Source organism: Hyla sarda, unplaced genomic scaffold (genome assembly GCF_029499605.1).
Source record: "Hyla sarda isolate aHylSar1 unplaced genomic scaffold, aHylSar1.hap1 scaffold_81, whole genome shotgun sequence".
Taxonomy (NCBI): domain Eukaryota; kingdom Metazoa; phylum Chordata; class Amphibia; order Anura; family Hylidae; genus Hyla; species Hyla sarda.
Genome location: NW_026610836.1, coordinates 209,090 through 228,770, shown reverse-complemented (window position 1 = coordinate 228,770; position 19,681 = coordinate 209,090). Strand labels below are relative to the sequence as shown.

Genomic DNA, 19,681 nt, shown 5'->3' with positions numbered 1-19,681 from the left:
AATGAGCTCTCTGCTGCGGCTGGGTAGCTTTGTGTGTCCACTAATAGCGTCGGATTTCCCGCCGGAAGTCATGAGCGGACACACTGAGCTACCCAGCCGCAGCAGTGATCTCACCCTTGTGACTGCCGGGGGCATCCGCAGTGTGAAATATGCTGCAGATGTGCTCTGTGACCCTACACTGCGTCCCGTTCATACTGCGTTTCCGCAGTGTTAGAGGTATCCGTCAGCATAAAAGAGTGATGCTGACATATACTGTAGCAGCTCCAGTCATCTCTGAATGAGACGGTACAGTATACATTGGATCCCTTATCTGACATGACAACGGGCACCGATACTGCAGAAACGCAGCACGAATGGGGACTATTCATATAATGATGCCCTGAAAGCCAAAGGGGGCTCCTCTCCTTCTGGGTCCTACCACGCGGCCAAGGAACCAAATATGGCCTTAGCGGGGGTATTTCCATACACGGGCCGAGCAGCTCAATAAAATATAGGAGCATTTCTTGCAATATCAGAAGTGATGTACAGAAAATATGCCCCCCAAATGATGCATTTGTGAAAAATTGCAAATTTCGAATTTTTAACACTGACTTTGTAATAATTCCTGCCAAAAAACTATGGAGTTAAAATACTCACTGTACCCCCTAGCGAATACCTTGAGGGGTCTAGTTTTTAAAATGGGGTCATTTGGGGGGTGGGGTGTTCCTATGTTCTTCCACCTTCAAATGTCTGCAAACCTTGCATAGCACATAAAAAAAAATGTACTTATCAAATTTTCAAAATTTCAGGTTAAATTGTTCGGCTTGTAATTAATTTTAAATGTGAATAAAAAAATAAAAAAAATGCTGTCAAAATAAAGTAGACATCTGAAAGTATAAGTCTCAATAACTATTTGGTCAGTAAGTAAAAATATATGCAGCCTATTAGGGTTAAAATAGCAAAAAATCATAATTATTTAAAAAATGTCAGAATTATCGTGATTGGCAAAACGTTACCAGAGTTATTCTCGAAGACATCCCCGATGTGTGAAAACAGGCCAGGGGCGTACAGGTTTATTTGTATTGGTCCTTAAGGGGTTAAGAATATTGATACAAGTTACAGGGGTCAGGAGGGCTGGTTTTAACCCCTTAAGGACTGAGCGATTTCACGTTTTTGCATTTTCGTTTTTTCCTCCTTGCCTTAAAAAAATCATAACCCTTTCAATTTTGCACCTAAAAATCTGTATTATGGCTTATTTTTTGCGCCACCAATTCTACTTTGCAGTGACATCAGTCATTTTACCGATCCACGGCCACGGAAAAAAAATTCATTCTGCGACAAACTTGAAGAAAAAATGCCATTTTGTAAATTTTGGGGGCTTCCGTTTCTACGTAGTGCATATTTCGGTAACAATGACACCTTCTCTTTATTCTGTAGGTCCATACGATTAAAATGATCCCCTACTTATATAGGTTTGATTTTGTCGCACTTCGGAAAAAAATCATAACTACATGCAGGAAAATGTATACGTTTAAAAATGTCATTTTCTGACTCCTATAACTTTATTTTTCCATGTTCAGGGGGCTATGAGGGCTCATTTTTTGCGCTGTGATCTGAAGTTTTTAGCGGTACTATTTTTGTTCTGATCAGACTTTTTGATCACTTTTTATTCACTTTTTTGTGGTATAAAAAGTGATCAAGAATGCGCTATTTTGGATTTTGGAATTTTTTTGCGCGTACGCCATTGAATGTGCGGTTTTAAAATCGGTCTATTTTTATAATTCGGACATTTCCGCATGCGGTGAATACCGCATTTGTTTATTTTTATTTACACTGTTATATTTTGTTACTAGGAAATGCCAGGTGATTTAAACTTTTAATTCAGAAGGGAATACCTAAAAGGGTTAACTTTTTTTTTTTTACACTTTTTTTTGTGAGCTCATAGCTCCTATAGGGACCTATGAGCTTGCAATGGCTGATTGCATACACAGATTGTTGCCTTGCCGTTGCATGCCAACAAGCAGTGTAATCGGCGGTTGATTGCTCCAGCCTGTAACTCAGGCATGGATCAATCAATATACGTCCCATATATTTGATAAAAGGTGTAATCTTTATTTACTCATAACACCAACAAAAAAGGATAAAAGTTCCAGTGTGTCTCTCCTCCCGTATTAATAGTGCTCATTTTTGTGCCAATCAGGCATCACCTATTGTCTACCTGTGTGTACCTGCACACAGTTAATGGTGGAGTCTGCACTGTATATTAAAACCAGTCCTATGCCCCCCTCAACATGTTTCGCCGCAAGACGCGGCTTTGTCAAGAGGTTTTAGGGCACTGAATGAGAAACGCCAGTACAGGGGTTTAAATAACTTCCTATATCATTGCAGGGTAGTAGTCACTTCTGATTGGTAGGACGCCATCCCATCCAATCATCATCTGTTTTGATGGATGTATCCATCCACCTATTGCTGCGCTCATGGTTCAAACTTTTAATTCAGAAGGAAATACCTGAAAAGGTTAACTTTTTTTTTTTTTTACACTTTTTTTGCGAGCTCATAGCTCCTATAGGGACCTATGAGCTGGTCCTAAGGTCAAAATGGGCTTGGTCCTTAAGGGGTTAAAACCAATCTGTCTCCAGTTTATTAACCCTTCAGAACACAATTTCAGGGGGTGGAGGGTCAGATGGTATCTCTGCCCCTCCTCCTCAGTAGTGTATATGTACACTCCCTATATGTGATTATCCATGTCCCTCTCTTCTGCAGGAGCTGCAGGTGACTCGGGGGGGTGGAGGGTCACATGGTATCTCTCCCCCTCCTCCTCAGTAGTGTATATGTACACTCCCTATATGTGATCATCCATGTCCCTCTCTTCTGCAGGAGCTGCCGGTGACTCGGGGGGGTGGAGGGTCACATGGTATCTCTCCCCCTCCTCCTCAGTAGTGTATATGTACACTCCCTATATGTGATCATCCATGTCCTTCTCTTCTGCAGGAGCTGCCGGTGACTCGGGGGGTGGAGGGTCACATGGTATCTCTCCCCCTCCTCCTCAGTAGTGTATATGTACACTCCTTATATGTGATCATCCATGTCCCTCTCTTCTGCAGGAGCTGCCGGTGACTCGGGGGGTGGAGGGTAACATGGTATCTCTCCCCCTCCTCCTCAGTAGTGTATATGTACACTCCCTATATGTGATTATCCATGTCCCTCTCTTCTGCAGGAGCTGCAGGTGACTCGGGGGGGTGGAGGGTCACATGGTATCTCTCCCCCTCCTCCTCAGTAGTGTATATGTACACTCCCTATATGTGATCATCCATGTCCCTCTCTTCTGCAGGAGCTGCCGGTGACTCGGGGGGGTGGAGGGTCACATGGTATCTCTCCCCCTCCTCCTCAGTAGTGTATATGTACACTCCCTATATGTGATCATCCATGTCCTTCTCTTCTGCAGGAGCTGCCGGTGACTCGGGGGGTGGAGGGTCACATGGTATCTCTCCCCCTCCTCCTCAGTAGTGTATATGTACACTCCTTATATGTGATCATCCATGTCCCTCTCTTCTGCAGGAGCTGCCGGTGACTCGGGGGGTGGAGGGTAACATGGTATCTCTCCCCCTCCTCCTCAGTAGTGTATATGTACACTCCCTATATGTGATCATCCATGTCCCTCTCTTCTGCAGGAGCTGCCGGTGACGCGGGGGGTGGAGGGTCACATGGTATCTCTCCCCCTCCTCCTCAGTAGTGTATATGTACACTCCCTATATGTGATCATCCTTGTCCCTCTCTTCTGCAGGACCAGTGACTCGGGGGGGTGGAGGGTCACATGGTATCTCTCCCCCTCCTCCTCAGTAGTGTATATGTACACTCCCTATATGTGATCACCCATGTCCCTCTCTTCTGCAGGAGCTGCCGGTGATTCGGGGGGGTGGAGGGTCACATGGTATCTCGGCCCCTCCTCCTGAGTAGTGTATATGTACACTCCCTATATGTGATCATCCATGTCCCTCTCTTCTGCAGGAGCTGCCGGTGACTCGGGGGGTGGAGGGTCACATGGTATCTCTGCCCCTCCTCCTCAGTAGTGTATATGTACACTCCCTATATGTGATCATCCATGTCCCTCTCTTCTGCAGGAGCTGCCGGTGACTCGGGGGGTGGAGCTCCTCCAGCAGGTGCTGAGCTATGAGACGGAAGACCCCTTAATCCTGTCCTGCGTCCTCACCGTCCTGTCCGTGCTCCTCCCCTTCATGCGCTACGTGAACGGCTTCATGCCGGCCATCCTCAACAAGGTCAGCGGGTCCCATCATCATCCTGTGGGGGGTGATGGATGATTACGGTTGATTGGATGGTGATTGATCATGTTTGATGATATTGATGGATGATTGATTATGATTGATTGAATGGTGATAGATCATGTTTGATATTGATGGATGATTGATTATGATTGATTGGATGGTGATTGATCATGTTTGATGATATTGATGGATGATTACGGTTGATTGGATGTTGATTGATCATGTTTGATGATATTGATGGATGATTGATTATGATTGATTGGATGGTGATTGATCATGTTTGATGATATTGATGGATGATTGGATGATGAATGATTGATCATGTTTGATATTGATGGATGATTGATTATGATTGATTGGATGGTGATTGATCATGTTTGATGATATTGATGGATGATTGATTGGATGATGAATGATTGATCATGTTTGATGATAGTTCTCCCCCTTATAAAGATGAGGCTGTAATTATCATCATAGGTTATAACCTCAACTATGAGAAAAAATCCATAAATCACATTGCAGGGATGTGGAAATCCTATCGCCCGACGCCCGGGACAAGTAGTTTTGGGCTGGGGGCAGGTGAATTGATTATAGATTTAGCCCTGTATCGGGCCGGACAGACAGACGTCCCCCTTATTTTTCTGTAATGTCGGTGTGAGGTGCAGGAGCGGATGGAAGTCTCCACCTCACACCGGGGCTCAGAGTGTATGGAGGGGGCGGCGGCCTCCAGCTGACTGCAGAGACCCCCCTTATCTCCCCTCCCGGAGGATGGACGAAGCTCAGAAGACACAGCAGGGGGAGAGAAGGGATGTAGACGGCTCCGTGCACAGCTCCATCCCCCGCACACAGCTCCATCCCCCGCACACAGCTCCATCCCCCGCACACAGCTCCATCCCCCGCACACAGCTCCATCCCCCGCACACAGCTCCATCCCCCGCACACAGCTCCATCCCCCGCACACAGCTCCATCCCCCGCACACAGCTCCATCCCCCGCACACAGCTCTACCCCTCCCCCTGATCTGTCTCCACAGGACCTAATCCACCACGGGGCGGTTGCTTGTTTGCACGAGGAAAACACAGAGCGGGGGGGAGGGGAGAGAGGAGAGGACAGAAATGTCACCTCACACCGGCCGGGACTACAGCTCTGATGTCCACTCATGGCGGATCAGGTGAGGAGGCCGAGAATACAGGCGGCAGGAAGGGTGGTTGTATATGTATGGTGTGAGTGTATGTGTGATGTGTGTATGTAATGTATGATGGGGGGCAGCAGCAGGTTTATGTATGATGTGTGCATATGTATGGTGTATATGTATGGTGTGAGTGTATGATGTATGTGTGATGTGTGTATGTAATGTATGATGGGGGGCAGCAGCAGGTTTATGTATGATGTGTGCATATGTATGGTGTATATGTATGGTGTGAGTGTATGATGTATGTGTGATGTGTGTATGTAATGTATGATGTGGGGGGGCAGTGGCGGGGGGGGGTGTATGTATGATGTGGGGGCAGTGGCTGGTGTATGTATGGTGTGAGTGTATGATGTATGTATGATGTGTATGTAATGTATGATGTGGGGGGGGGGCAGTGGCTGGGGGTGTGTGTGTATGTATGATATGTGTATGTATGATATGGGGGCAGTGTCTGGTGCATGTATGATATGTGTATATGTATGGTGTGAGTGTATGTGTGTATGTAATGTATGATGTGGGGGGGGGCAGTGGCGGGGGTGTGTATATATGTATGATATGGGGGCAGTGGCTGGTGCATGTATGATATGTGTATGTATGATATGGGGGCAGTGGCTGGAGTATGTATGATATGTGTATGTATGAATGTTTTGTATAGGAGCGGACTGTCACGTCGGGGATTAGGGCAGTTGTACCATCTAATTTTCTTTATTTTTAGTGGCCCCCGCACTAAATTGCACCCCCAGAATCCCCCCCTTCATACTCACCCGACGACCAAGAGCCCCACGGATGCACGCAAACACACCCGAACCAAAACTACAACTCCCAGCATGTTGCACCATAACCTAAACTGTAGAACTATAAAGTGCAACATGCTGGGAGTTGTAGTTTTGGTTCGGGTCAGCTGCAGAGCTATAGGCTGCATCAGGGCATGCTGGGTGTTGTAGTTACTAACTGTAATTCCCAGTATTCCCTGACACAGACTATGGCTCTGCAGCTGACACAAACCAAAACTACAACTCCCAGCATGTTACACAATAACCTTAACTGTACTATACAGTGCAACCTGCTGCAACACCCACACAACCATAGGCTGTATCAGGGCATGCTGGGAGTTGTAGTTATCTAGTAACTAAATGCAACTTCCAGCATTTTCTGACACAAAATGCAGCACATAAACTGGAGAAGCAGAACCCCCCCCCCCCCCAGTAACACATAAGTCCCTATTGATCACTATTAAATAGTGATTAAAATATTTTATAAAGTGCGTATACATGTGAATAAGCCCCTTTCCTAATAAAAGTTTCCAATTTTCTTTAAATAAAAATAATGTACAAAAATAAACATAAGTGATATCGCTGCATGTGGAAATGTCCAGACTATTAAAATATGATGTTAATTAAATCGTACGGGGAACGGTGGAAATGTAAATAATTGTCCAGAATTGTTCATTTTTGGTCACTTCATATGAGAAATGTTTTATAAGGTGATCAAAAAGTTACATCTGGACTTATCTGGGCTTATCTGGGGGGTAAGAGGAGATACAGCTCTCCCCCCGCTAATATCCTGACTTAATGCGATCACCTATTAACCATTAGATCTCCGCTGTCAGCAGTGTCTAAAGGATCTTATATCCATCCCTGGGGGTCTAGTGGGGGGGATCAGACTATTTTGGTTGAAATTATTTTATCTACCAGGACAAGTGGATTCTCTTGAGGGACAAGTAGATTGTGTTCAGCTTTAGTTTTGTTTTTTAATTTCCACACCCCTGCATTGTCCGATTATTAAAGAATTTATCTGCAAATTATGGTGGAAAATAAGTATTTGGTCATCTACAAACCAGAAGATTTCTCCCTCACAGACCTGTAACTTCTTCTTTAACCCTTTCCCCACCCATGATATACATGTACGTCATGGGTCGGCTCCCATTCTATAACACGGGGCCACAGCATCATAGCGGGTCGATCCCGGCACCTAGCAACGGCCGGGACCCGTGGCTAATGGCGGGCAGCACTGATCGCTGTGCCCTTTTGATGCGCAGCACCTAAAGTGAAAGTTAATAAGTGCCGGTTAGCTCAGGGGGCTGTTCGGGATCGCCGCAGTGAAATGGCGGCATCCCGAACAGCTGTAGGACGCAAGGAGGTTCCCATTACCTGCCTCCTGGTGTCCGATCACCGAATGACTGCTAAGTGCCTGAGATCCAGTCATGAGCAGTCAAGCGGCAGAATCATTGATCAATGGTTTCCTATGAAAAACCATTGATCAATGTAAAGCAATGTAAAAACCATGATCAGTGTGTGCAGTGTTATAGTCTCCTATGGGATAACAATGATCAGTGTGTGCAGTGTTATAGTCTCCTATGGGATAACAATGATCAGTGTGTGCAGTGTTATAGTCTCCTATGGGATACCAATGATCAGTGTGTTCACTGTTGTAGTTTCCTTTAACATTGCAAAGAAAAGTTAAAGATCATTTAACCCCTTCCATAATAAAAGTAAGAATCACCCCCTTTTTCCCATTTAAAAAAAAGTGTAAATAAAAATAAACACATGTGGTATTTCCACGTGCGGAAATGTCCAAATTAAAATAGCGTATTTTTGGTCATTTTTTATATCATGAAAGAATTTATAAAAAGTGATCAAAAAGTCCGGTCATTACAAAAACTGTACCGCTAAAAACTTCAGATCATGGAGCAAAAAATGAGCCCTCATACCGCCCCATACGTGGAAAAATAAAAAAGTTATAGGGGTCAGAAGATGACAATTTTAAACGTATAGATTTTCCTGCATGTAGTTATGATTTTTTCCAGAAGTCCGACAATATCAAACCTATATAAGTCGGGGATCATTTTAATCGTATGGACCTACAGAATAATGATAAGGTGTCACTTTTACCGTAAAATACACTGCGTAGAAACGAAAGCCCCCCAAAAGTTACAAAATTGTGTTTTTTCTTCAATTTCATCGCACGATGATTTTATTTTTCCGTTTCGATTTTTTGGGTAAAATGACTGATGTCATTACAAAGTAGAATTGGTGGCACAAAAAATAAGCCATAATATGGAATATTAGGTGCAAAATTGAAAGAGTTATGATTTTTTAAAGGTGAGGAGGAAAAAAAGTGCAAAAACTGAAAAACCCCGGGTCATGAAGGGGTTAAGAGTCTCCTCTGTTCTCCACTTGTTACAGGTATTAATGGCTCCTGTTTGATCTTATTGGTATAAAAGATACCTGTCCACAACCTCAAACAGTCACACACCAAACTCTACTATTGCCAAGACCAAAGAGCTGGCGAAGGACACCAAAAACAAGATTGTAGCCCTGCACCAGGCTGGGAAGACTGAATCTGCAATAGGCAAGCAGCTTGGTGTGAAGAAATCAACTGTGGGAGCAATTATTAGAAAATGGAAGACAAACAAGACCACTGATAATCTCCCTCCATCTGGGGCTCCACGCAAGATCTCACCCCGTGGTGTCAAAATGATCACAAGAACGGTGAGAAAAAATCCCAGAACCACACGGGGGGGGATCTAGTGAATGACCTGCAGAGAGCTGGGACCAAAGTAACAAAGGCTGCCATCAGTAACACACTACACCACCAGGGACACAAATCATGCATTGCCAGACGTGTCCCCCTGCTTAAGCCAGTACATGTCCGGGCCCGTCTGAAGTTTGCTATAGAGCATTTGGATGATCCAGAAGAGGATTGGGAGAATGTCATATGGTCAGATGAACCCAAAGTAGAACTTCTTGGTAAAAACTCAACTCGTCGTGTTTGGGGGAGAAAGAATACGAGTTGCATTAAAAGAACACCATACCTACTGTGAAGCATGGGGGGGGGGGGGGGGGCTGGAAACATCATGTTTGGGGCTGTATTTCAGCAAAGAGACCAGGACGAATGATTTGTGTAAAGGAAAGAATGAATGGGGCCATGTATCATGAGATTTTGAGTGAAAACCTCCTTCCATCAGCAAGGGCATTGAAGATGAAACGTGGCTGGGTCTTTAAGCATGACAATGATCCCAAACACACCGCCCGGGCAACGAAGGAGTGGCTTCGTAAAAAGCATTTCAAGGTCCTGGAGTGGCCTAGCCAGTCTCCAGATCTCAACCCCATAAAACACCTTTGGAGGGAGTTGAAAGTCTGTGTTGCCCAGCGACAGCCCCAAAACATCACTGCTCTAGAGGAGATCTGCATGGAGGAATGGGCCAAAATACCAGCAACAGTGTGTGAGAACCTTGTGAAGACAGAAAACATGTGACCTCTGTCATTACCAACAGTTTGTGAGAACCTTGTGAAGACAGAAAACATGTGACCTCTATCATTACCAACAGTGTGTGAGAACCTTGTGAAGACAGAAAACATGTGACCTCTATCTTTACCAACAGTGTGTGAGAACCTTGTGAAGGCAGAAATCATGTGACCTCTGTCATTACCAACAGTGTGTGAGAACCTTGTGAAGACAGAAATCATGTGACCTGTCATTACCAACAGTGTGTGAGAACCTTGTGAATACAGAAATCATGTGACCTCTGTCATTACCAACAGTGTGTGAGAACCTTGTGAAGACAGAAATCATGTGACCTGTCATTACCAACAGTGTGTGAGAACCTTGTGAAGACAGAAAACATGTGACCTCTGTCATTACCAACAGTGTGTGAGAACCTTGTGAAGACAGAAAACATGTGACCTCTGTCATTACCAACAGCGTGTGAGAACCTTGTCAAGACAGAAAACATGTGACCTCTATCATTACCAACAGTGTGTGAGAACCTTGTGAAGACAGAAATCATGTGACCTCTGTCATTACCAACAGTGTGTGAGAACCTTGTGAAGACAGAAATCATGTGACCTCTGTCATTACCAACAAAGGGGATATAACAAAGTATTGAGATGAACTTTTGTTATTGACCAAATACTTATCTTCCACCATAATTTGCAGATAAATTCTATAATAATCAGACAATGTGATTTATGGATTTTTCTCATTCTGTCTCATAGTTGAGGTTATAACCTATATTGATAATTACAGCCTCATCTTTATAAGGGGGAGAACAATTGGGGGCTGACTAAATACTTGTTTGCCGCACTGTATTGATGGTGATGATGATGATCTAGTAACACAGTTCATAAGGTTGAAAATAGACGAGAGTCCATCAAGTTCAACCTATATCCCTAATGAGTCTCTACTGATCCAGAGGAGGCAAAAACCCTCACACTAGAGGTAAAAACTCCTTCCCAACTCCAAATATCAGAATAAATCCCTGGATCAGCGTTCTGTCCCTATAAATCTAGTATACATAACCAGCGATGTTATTATTCTCCAAAAATACATCCAGACCCTTTTATATTCTACTACAGAGTTCCCCATGACACCTCCTCCGGGAGAGAATTCCACAGTCTCACTGCTCTTACAGTAAAGAACCCGTCTGTGCTGGTGTAGAAACCTTCTTTCCTGTAGACATAGAGGATGCCCCCTTGTTATATATACAGACCTGATATATTATATATATTATTAGGTCACCTCCTTGTTATACAGTCCTGGGTATAAATAGATCATGGAGAGATCTCTGTACTGTCCTGATATATTATATATATTATTAGGTCACCTCCTTGTTATATATACAGTCCTGGGTATAAATAGATCATGGAGAGATCTCTGTACTGTCCTGATATATTATATATATTATTAGGTCACCTCCTTGTTATATATACAGTCCTGGGTATAAAGAGATCATGGAGAGATCTCTGTACTGTCCTGATATATTATATATATTATTAGGTCACCTCCTTGTTATATATACAGTCCTGGGTATAAATAGATCATGGAGAGATCTCTGTATTGTCCTGATATATTATATATATTATTTGGTCACCTCCTTGTTATATATACAGTCCTGGGTATAAATAGATCATGGAGAGATCTCTGTACTGTCCTGATATATTATATATATTATTAGGTCACCTCCTTGTTAAATATACAGTCCTGGGTATAAATAGATCATGGAGAGATCTCTGTACTGTCCTGATATATTATATATATTATTAGGTCACCTCCTTGTTATATATACAGTCCTGGGTATAAATAGATCATGGAGAGATCTCTGTACTGTCCTGATATATTATATATATTATTAGGTCACCTCCTTGTTATATATACAGTCCTGGGTATAAATAGATCATGGAGAGATCTCTGTACTGTCCTGATATATTATATATATTATTAGGTCACCTCCTTGTTATATATACAGTCCTGGGTATAAATAGATCATGGAGAGATCTCTGTACTGTCCTGAGATATATATATTATTAGGTCTCCTCCTTGTTATATATACAGTCCTGGGTATAAATAGATCATAGAGAGATCTCTGTACTGTCCTGATATATTATATATATTATTTGGTCACCTCCTTGTTATATATACAGTCCTGGGTATAAATAGATCATGGAGAGATCTCTGTACTGTCCTGATATATTATATATATTATTAGGTCACCTCCTTGTTATATATACAGTCCTGGGTATAAATATATCATGGAGGGATCTCTGTACTGTCCTGATATATTATATATATTATTAGGTCACCTCCTTGTTATATATACAGTCCTGGGTATAAATAGATCATGGAGAGATCTCTGTACTGTCCTGATATATTATATATATTATTAGGTCACCTCCTTGTTATATATACAGTCCTGGGTATAAATAGATCATGGAGAGATCTCTGTACTGTCCTGATATATTATATATATTATTAGGTCACCTCCTTGTTATATATACAGTCCTGGGTATAAATAGATCATGGAGAGATCTCTGTACTGTCCTGATATATTATATATATTATTTGGTCACCTCCTTGTTATATATACAGTCCTGGGTATAAATAGATCATGGAGAGATCTCTGTAATGTCCTGATATATTATATATATTATTAGGTCATCCCCTTGTTATATATACAGTCCTGGGTATAAATAGATCATGGAGAGATCTCTGTACTGTCCCCTGATATATTTATACATAGTTATTAGTTCCCCCCCTAATCCTTCTTTTTTCTAAACTAAATAAACCTAATTTTGATTATCTTTCTGGGTACTGTAGTCCTCCCATTCCCCGTATTAGGCTGGGTCCACACTACGTTTTGTCCCATACGGGAGCGCATACGGCAGGAGGGAGCTAAAACCTCGCGCTCCCGTATGTGACCGTATGCGCTCCCGTATGCCATTCACTTCAATGAGCCGACCGGAGTGAAACGTTCGGTCCGGTCGGCTCATTTTTGCACCGTATGCGCTTTTACAACCGGACCTAAAACTGTGGTCAACCACGGTTTTAGGTCCGGTTGTAAAAGCGCATACGGCGCAAAAATGAGCCGACCGGACCGAACGTTTCACTCCGGTCGGCTCATTGAAGTGAATGGCATACGGGAGCGCATACGGTCACATACGGGAGCGCGAGGTTTTAGCTCCCTCCTGCCGTATGCGCTCCCGTATGGGACAAAACGTAGTGTGGACCCAGCCTTACTCTGGTTTCCCGTCTTTGAATCCTCTCCAGCTCCACTATATCTTTCTTGTACACTGGTGCCCAGTACTGTACACAGTATTCTATGTGTGGTCTGACCAGTACTGTACACAGTATTCTATGTGTCGTCTGACCGGTACTGTACACAGTATTCTATGTGTCGTCTGACCGGTACTGTACACAGTATTCGATGTGTGGTCTGACCGGTACTGTACACAGTATTCGATGTGTGGTCTGACCGGTACTGTACACAGTATTCTATGTGTGGTCTGACCGGTACTGTACACAGTATTCTATGTGTGGTCTGACCGGTACTGTACACAGTATTTTATGTGTGGTCTGACCAGTACTGTACACAGTATTCTATGTGTGGTCTGACCAGTACTGTACACAGTATTCCATGTGTGGTCTGACCAGTACTGTACACAGTATTCCATGTGTGGTCTGACCAGTACTGTACACAGTATTCTATGTGTCGTCTGACCGGTACTGTACACAGTATTCTATGTGTCGTCTGACCGGTACTGTACACAGTATTCTATGTGTGGTCTGACCGGTACTGTACACAGTATTCTATGTGTGGTCTGACCGGTACTGTACACAGTATTCTATGTGTGGTCTGACCAGTACTGTACACTGTATTCTATGTGTGGTCTGACCAGTACTGTACACAGTATTCTATGTGTGGTCTGACCAGTACTGTACACAGTATTCTATGTGTGGTCTGACCAGTACTGTACACAGTATTCTATGTGGGGTCTGACCAGTAATGTATACAGTATTCTATGTGGGGTCTGACCAGTACTGTACACAGTATTCCATGTGTGGTCTGACCAGTACTGTACACAGTATTCTATGTGTGGTCTGACCAGTAATGTATACAGTATTCCATGTGGGGTCTGACCAGTACTGTACACAGTATTCTATGTGTGGTCTGACCGGTACTGTACACAGTATTTTATGTGTGGTCTGACCGGTACTGTACACAGTATTCTATGTGTGGTCTGACCAGTACTGTACACAGTATTCCATGTGTGGTCTGACCAGTACTGTACACAGTATTCCATGTGTGGTCTGACCAGTACTGTACACAGTATTCCATGTGTGGTCTGACCAGTACTGTACACAGTATTCCATGTGTGGTCTGACCAGTACTGTACACAGTATTCTATGTGTCGTCTGACCGGTACTGTACACAGTATTCTATGTGTCGTCTGACCGGTACTGTACACAGTATTCTATGTGTCGTCTGACCGGTACTGTACACAGTATTCTATGTGTGGTCTGACCGGTACTGTACACAGTATTCTATGTGTGGTCTGACCGGTACTGTACACAGTATTCTATGTGTGGTCTGACCAGTACTGTACACTGTATTCTATGTGTGGTCTGACCAGTACTGTACACAGTATTCTATGTGTGGTCTGACCAGTACTGTACACAGTATTCTATGTGTGGTCTGACCAGTACTGTACACAGTATTCTATGTGGGGTCTGACCAGTAATGTATACAGTATTCTATGTGGGGTCTGACCAGTACTGTACACAGTATTCCATGTGTGGTCTGACCAGTGCTGTACACAGTATTCTATGTGTGGTCTGACCAGTAATGTATACAGTATTCTATGTGGGGTCTGACAGTACTGTACACAGTATTCCATGTGGGGTCTGACCAGTACTGTACACAGTATTCTATGTGGGGTCTGACCAGTACTGTACACAGTATTCTGTGGGGTCTGACCAGTACTGTACACAGTATTCTATGTGGGGTCTGACCAGTACTGTACACAGTATTCTATGTGCAGTCTGACTAGTGATTTGTACAGCGGTAGAATTATTTCCTTGTTGTGGGCATCTATGCCCCTATTGATGCCCCCCATGATTTTATTTGCCTTGGCAGCAGCTGCCTGACACTGGTCACTACAGCTAAATTTACTGTTAACTAAGACTCCCAAGTCCTTTTCCACGTCAGTCGTCCCAAGTGTTCTCCCATTTAGTACATAATCCCAGTCCGGATTTTTCCTCCCCATGTGCATAACCTTTACATTTATCAGTGTTTAACCTCATCTGCCACTTCTAGGCCCAAACCTGTAATAGTGCACTGTCCTCTATAGTGTTATCTACTATATACAGTGTGCAGTCTTCTGTTGTGTTATCTACTATACACAGTGCTCTATCCTCTATAGCGTTGTTTACTATACACAGTGCACTGTCCTCTATTGTGTTTACTGCTTTACAGAGTTTAGTATCATCTGCAAAGATTGCTACTTTACTATTCAACCCCTCTTCAAGGTCAGTAATAAATATATTAAATAGAATAGGACCCAAGACGGACCCCTGTGGTCCCCACTAGTAACAGTCACCCAATCAGAATAAATACCATTAATAACCACCCTCCGATCCACCGATCCTTCTCATTTTATGCACCAATCTTTTATGTGGCACCGGATCAAATGCTTTGGAAAAATCCAGATATACGACATCCAGCGATTGCCCCTGGTCCAGTCTGGAGCTCGCCTCCTCATAAAATCTGATCAGGTGACAGGACCGATCCCTCATAAAGCCATGTGATATGGACTCATACATTTATTTTGATAAAGATACTTCAAAATAGCATCTCTTAGACCCTCAAACAATTTACATACAACAGAGGTTAAACTAACAGGTCTATAATTCCTGGGGTCACCTTTTGACCCCTTTTTAAATATTGGCACCACATTTGCCATGCGCCAGTCCTAGGGAACAGTTCCTGTCACTATAGAGTCCCTGAATATTAAAAATAGGGGTCCGTCTATTACATCACTTAATTCCTTTAGAACACGGGGGTGAATGCCATCTGGACCTGGTGATTTGTATATTTTGTTTTTTTTGTAGGCGGCACTGTACTTCTTCCTGGGTTAGACAGGTAACCTGTACTTCTTCCTGGGTTAGACAGGTGACCTGTACTAGGGAGTTTACTGATATTGCTGATGACTGATTTATCTGCTTCGATCTTTTTGCAGCTCTTCTCGGCTGTGGCCTTTGAATTGTGTAACCAGGTATGAGTCCTCCCAAAATGATTGTGTCTGGACCCCTATATAGTATATGATTGTTTTCTCTCTCCTGTCGGGGGTCCCCTATATAGTATATGATTGTTTTCTCTCTCCTGTCGGGGGTCCCCTATATAGTATATGATTGTTCTCTCTCCTGTCGGGGGTCCCCTATATAGTATATGATTGTTCTCTCCTGTCGGGGGTCCCCTATATAGTATATGATCTCTCTTGTCGGGGGTCCCTTATATAGTATATGATTGTTCTCTCCTGTCAGGGGACCCCTATATAGTATATGATTGTTTTCTCTCTCCTGTCGGGGGTCCCCTATATAGTATATGATTGTTCTCTCTCCTGTCGGGGGTCCCCTATATAGTATATGATCTCTCTTGTCGGGGATCCCCTATATAGTATATGATTGTTCTCTGGGTCGGGGGTCCCCTATATAGTATATGATCTCTACTGTCGGGGGTCCCCTAAATAGTATATGATCTCTCTTGTCGGGGGTCCCCTATATAGTATATGATTGTTCTCTGGGTCGGGGGTCCCCTATATAGTATATGATCTCTACTGTCGGGTACCCCTATATAGTATATGATTGTTCTCTCTCCTGTCGGGGGTCCCCTATATAGTATATGATTGTTCTCTCCTGTCGGGGGTCCCCTATATAGTATATGATTGTTCTCTGGGTCGGGGGTCCCCTATATAGTATATGATCTCTACTGTCGGGGGGTCCCCTATATAGTATTTGATCTCTACTTTCAGGGGTCCCCTATATAGTATATGATTCTCTCCTGTCGGGGGTCCCCTATATAGTATATGATTGTTCTCTCTACTGTCAGGGGTCCCCTATATAGTATATCATCTCTCCTGTCGGGTACCCCTATATAGTATATGATTCTCTCCTGTCGGGGGTCCCCTATATAGTATATGATTATCTCCTGTCGGGGGGTCCCCTATATAGTATATGATTCTCTCCTGTCGGGGGTCCCCTATATAGTATATGATTGTTCTCTCTACTGTCAGGGGTCCCCTATATAGTATATCATCTCTCCTGTCGGGTACCCCCTATATAGTATATGATTCTCTCCTGTCGGGGGTCCCCTATATAGTATATGATTCTCTCCTGTCGGGGGTCCCCTATATAGTATATGATTGTTCTCTCCTGTCGGGGTTCCCCTATTGATTGTTTTCTCCTGGCAGGGGCCCCCGGAGTCGCGCAGTGAAGAATGTCCGGCGTCACGCCTGCTCCTCCATTATTAGGATCTGTAGGGATTCTCCGGATCTGGTTATGGTGAGATGACGGAAGTCCAGATGGATCATACGGGGGGTCCGGGTGAGATGACGGGGGGGGGGGGGGGGGTCCGGGTGAGATGACGGGGGGGGGGGGTCCGGGTGAGATGACGGGGGGGGGGGGGGTCCGGGTGAGATGACGGGGGGGGGGGGGGGGTCCGGGTGAGATGACGGGGGGGGGGCTCCGGGTGAGATGACGGGGGGGGGGGTCTGGGGTGAGATGACGGGGGGGGGGGTCTGGGTGAGATGACAGGGGGGGGGGGTCTGGGTGAGATGACGGGGGGTGGGGGGGTCTCCGGGAGAGATGACGGGGGGTGGGGGGGTCTCCGGGAGAGATGACGGGGGGGTGGGGGGGTCTCCGGGGTGAGATGACGGGGGGGGGGGGGGTCTGGGTGAGATGACGGGGGGGGGGGGGGGTCTGGGTGAGATGACGGGGGGGGGGGTCTGGGTGAGATGACGGGGGGGGGTCCGGGTGAGATGACGGGGGGGGGGGGTCCGGGTGAGATGACGGGGGGGGGGGTCCGGGTGAGATGACGGGGGGGGGGGGTCCGGGTGAGATGACGGGGGGGGGGGGGTCCGGGTGAGATGACGGGGGGGGGGGGGTCCGGGAGAGATGACGGGGGGGTGGGGGGGGTCTCCGGGAGAGATGACGGGGGGGTGGGGGGGGTCTCCGGGAGAGATGACGGGGGGGGGGGGGGGGGGGATTCCGGGTGAGATGACGGGGGGGGGTGCTCCGGGTGAGATGACGGGGGGGGGTGCTCCGGGTGAGATGACGGGGGGGGGGGGGGGTCCGGGTGAGATGACGGGGGGGGGGGGGGGTCCGGGTGAGATGACGGGGGGGGGGGGGGGGGTCTCCGGGAGAGAAGACGGGGGGGTCTCCGGGAGAGATGACGGGGGGGTGGGGGGGGTCTCCGGGAGAGATGACGGGGGGGGGGGGGGGGGGTCCGGGTGAGATGACGGGGGGGGGGGGGTCCGGGTGAGATGACGGGCGGGGGGGGGGGTCCGGGTGAGATGACGGGCGGGGGGGGGGGGGGTCCGGGTGAGATGACGGGCGGGGGGGTCCGGGTGAGATGGACGGGCGGGGGGGGGGGGGGGTCCGGGTGAGATGACGGGCGGGGGGGGGGGGGTCCGGGGTGAGATGACGGGCGGGGGGGGGGGGGTCCGGGTGAGATGACGGGCGGGGGGTCCGGGTGAGATGACGGGCGGGGGGGGGGGGGGTCCGGGTGAGATGACGGGCGGGGGGGGGGGGTCCGGGTGAGATGACGGGCGGGGGGGGGGGGGGTCCGGGTGAGATGACGGGCGGGGGGGGGGGTCCGGGTGAGATGACGGGCGGGGGGGGGGGTCCGGGTGAGATGACGGGCGGGGGGGGGGTCCGGGTGAGATGACGGGGGGGGGGGGGGGGGGGTCCGGGTGAGATGACGGGGGGGGGGGGTCCGAGTGAGATGACGACGAGGTCTGGGTGGATGACGAGGGCGTGGGGTGAGGTAACGGAGGTCCGGGTGGATGACGAGGGTGTAGGAGGTCCGGGTGGATGACGAGGGTGTAGGAGGTCCGGGTGGATGATGAGGGCGTGGGGTGAGGTGACGGAGGTCCGGGTGGATGATGAGGGCGTGGGGTGAGGTGACGGAGGTCCGGGTGGATGATGAGGGCGTGGGGTGAGGTAACGGAGGTCCGGGTGGATGACGAGGGTGTAGGAGGTCCGGGTGGATGATGAGGGCGTGGGGTGAGGTGACGGAGGTCCGGGTGGATGATGAGGGCGTGGGGTGAGGTGACGGAGGTCCGGGTGGATGATGAGGGCGTGGGGTGAGGTAACGGAGGTCCGGGTGGATGACGAGGGTGTAGGAGGTCCGGGTGGATGATGAGGGCGTGGGGTGAGGTGACGGAGGTCCGGGTGGATGATGAGGGCGTGGGGTGAGGTGACGGAGGTCCGGGTGGATGATGAGGGCGTGGGGTGAGGTAACGGAGGTCCGGGTGGATGACGAGGGTGTAGGAGGTCCGGGTGGATGATGAGGGCGTGGGGTGAGGTGACGGAGGTCCGGGTGGATGACGAGGGTGTAGGAGGTCCGGGTGGATGATGAGGGCGTGGGGTGAGGTGACGGAGGTCCGGGTGGATGACGAGGGTGTAGGAGGTCCGGGTGGATGATGAGGGCGTGGGGTGAGGTGACGGAGGTCCGGGTGGATGACGAGGGTGTAGGGTGGATGACGAGGTCCGGGTTGGATGATGACAGGTGGGGTGGATGACGAGATCCTGGTGGATGATGAGGGCGTGGGGTGAGGTAACGGAGGTCCGGGTGGATGATGAGGGCGTGGGGTGAGGTAACGGAGGTCCGGGTGGATGATGAGGGTGTGGGGTGGATGATGAGGTCCGGGTGGATGATGAGGGTGTGGGGTGGA

At 47.1% G+C, this 19,681-nt stretch overlaps 1 protein-coding gene across 1 annotated transcript in view; it reads left to right on the top strand.

The window, feature by feature from the left end:
* The window catches only part of XPO5 (exportin 5), an 84,581-nt gene that overhangs the window by 50,714 nt on the left and 14,186 nt on the right, over positions 1–19,681 (top strand). Inside the window, exons 15-16 of the mRNA XM_056554608.1 lie at positions 4,101–4,256; positions 15,968–16,003. Coding sequence (XP_056410583.1) covers positions 4,101–4,256; positions 15,968–16,003 — 192 coding nt within the window. The remainder of the gene's footprint in view (positions 1–4,100; positions 4,257–15,967; positions 16,004–19,681) is intronic.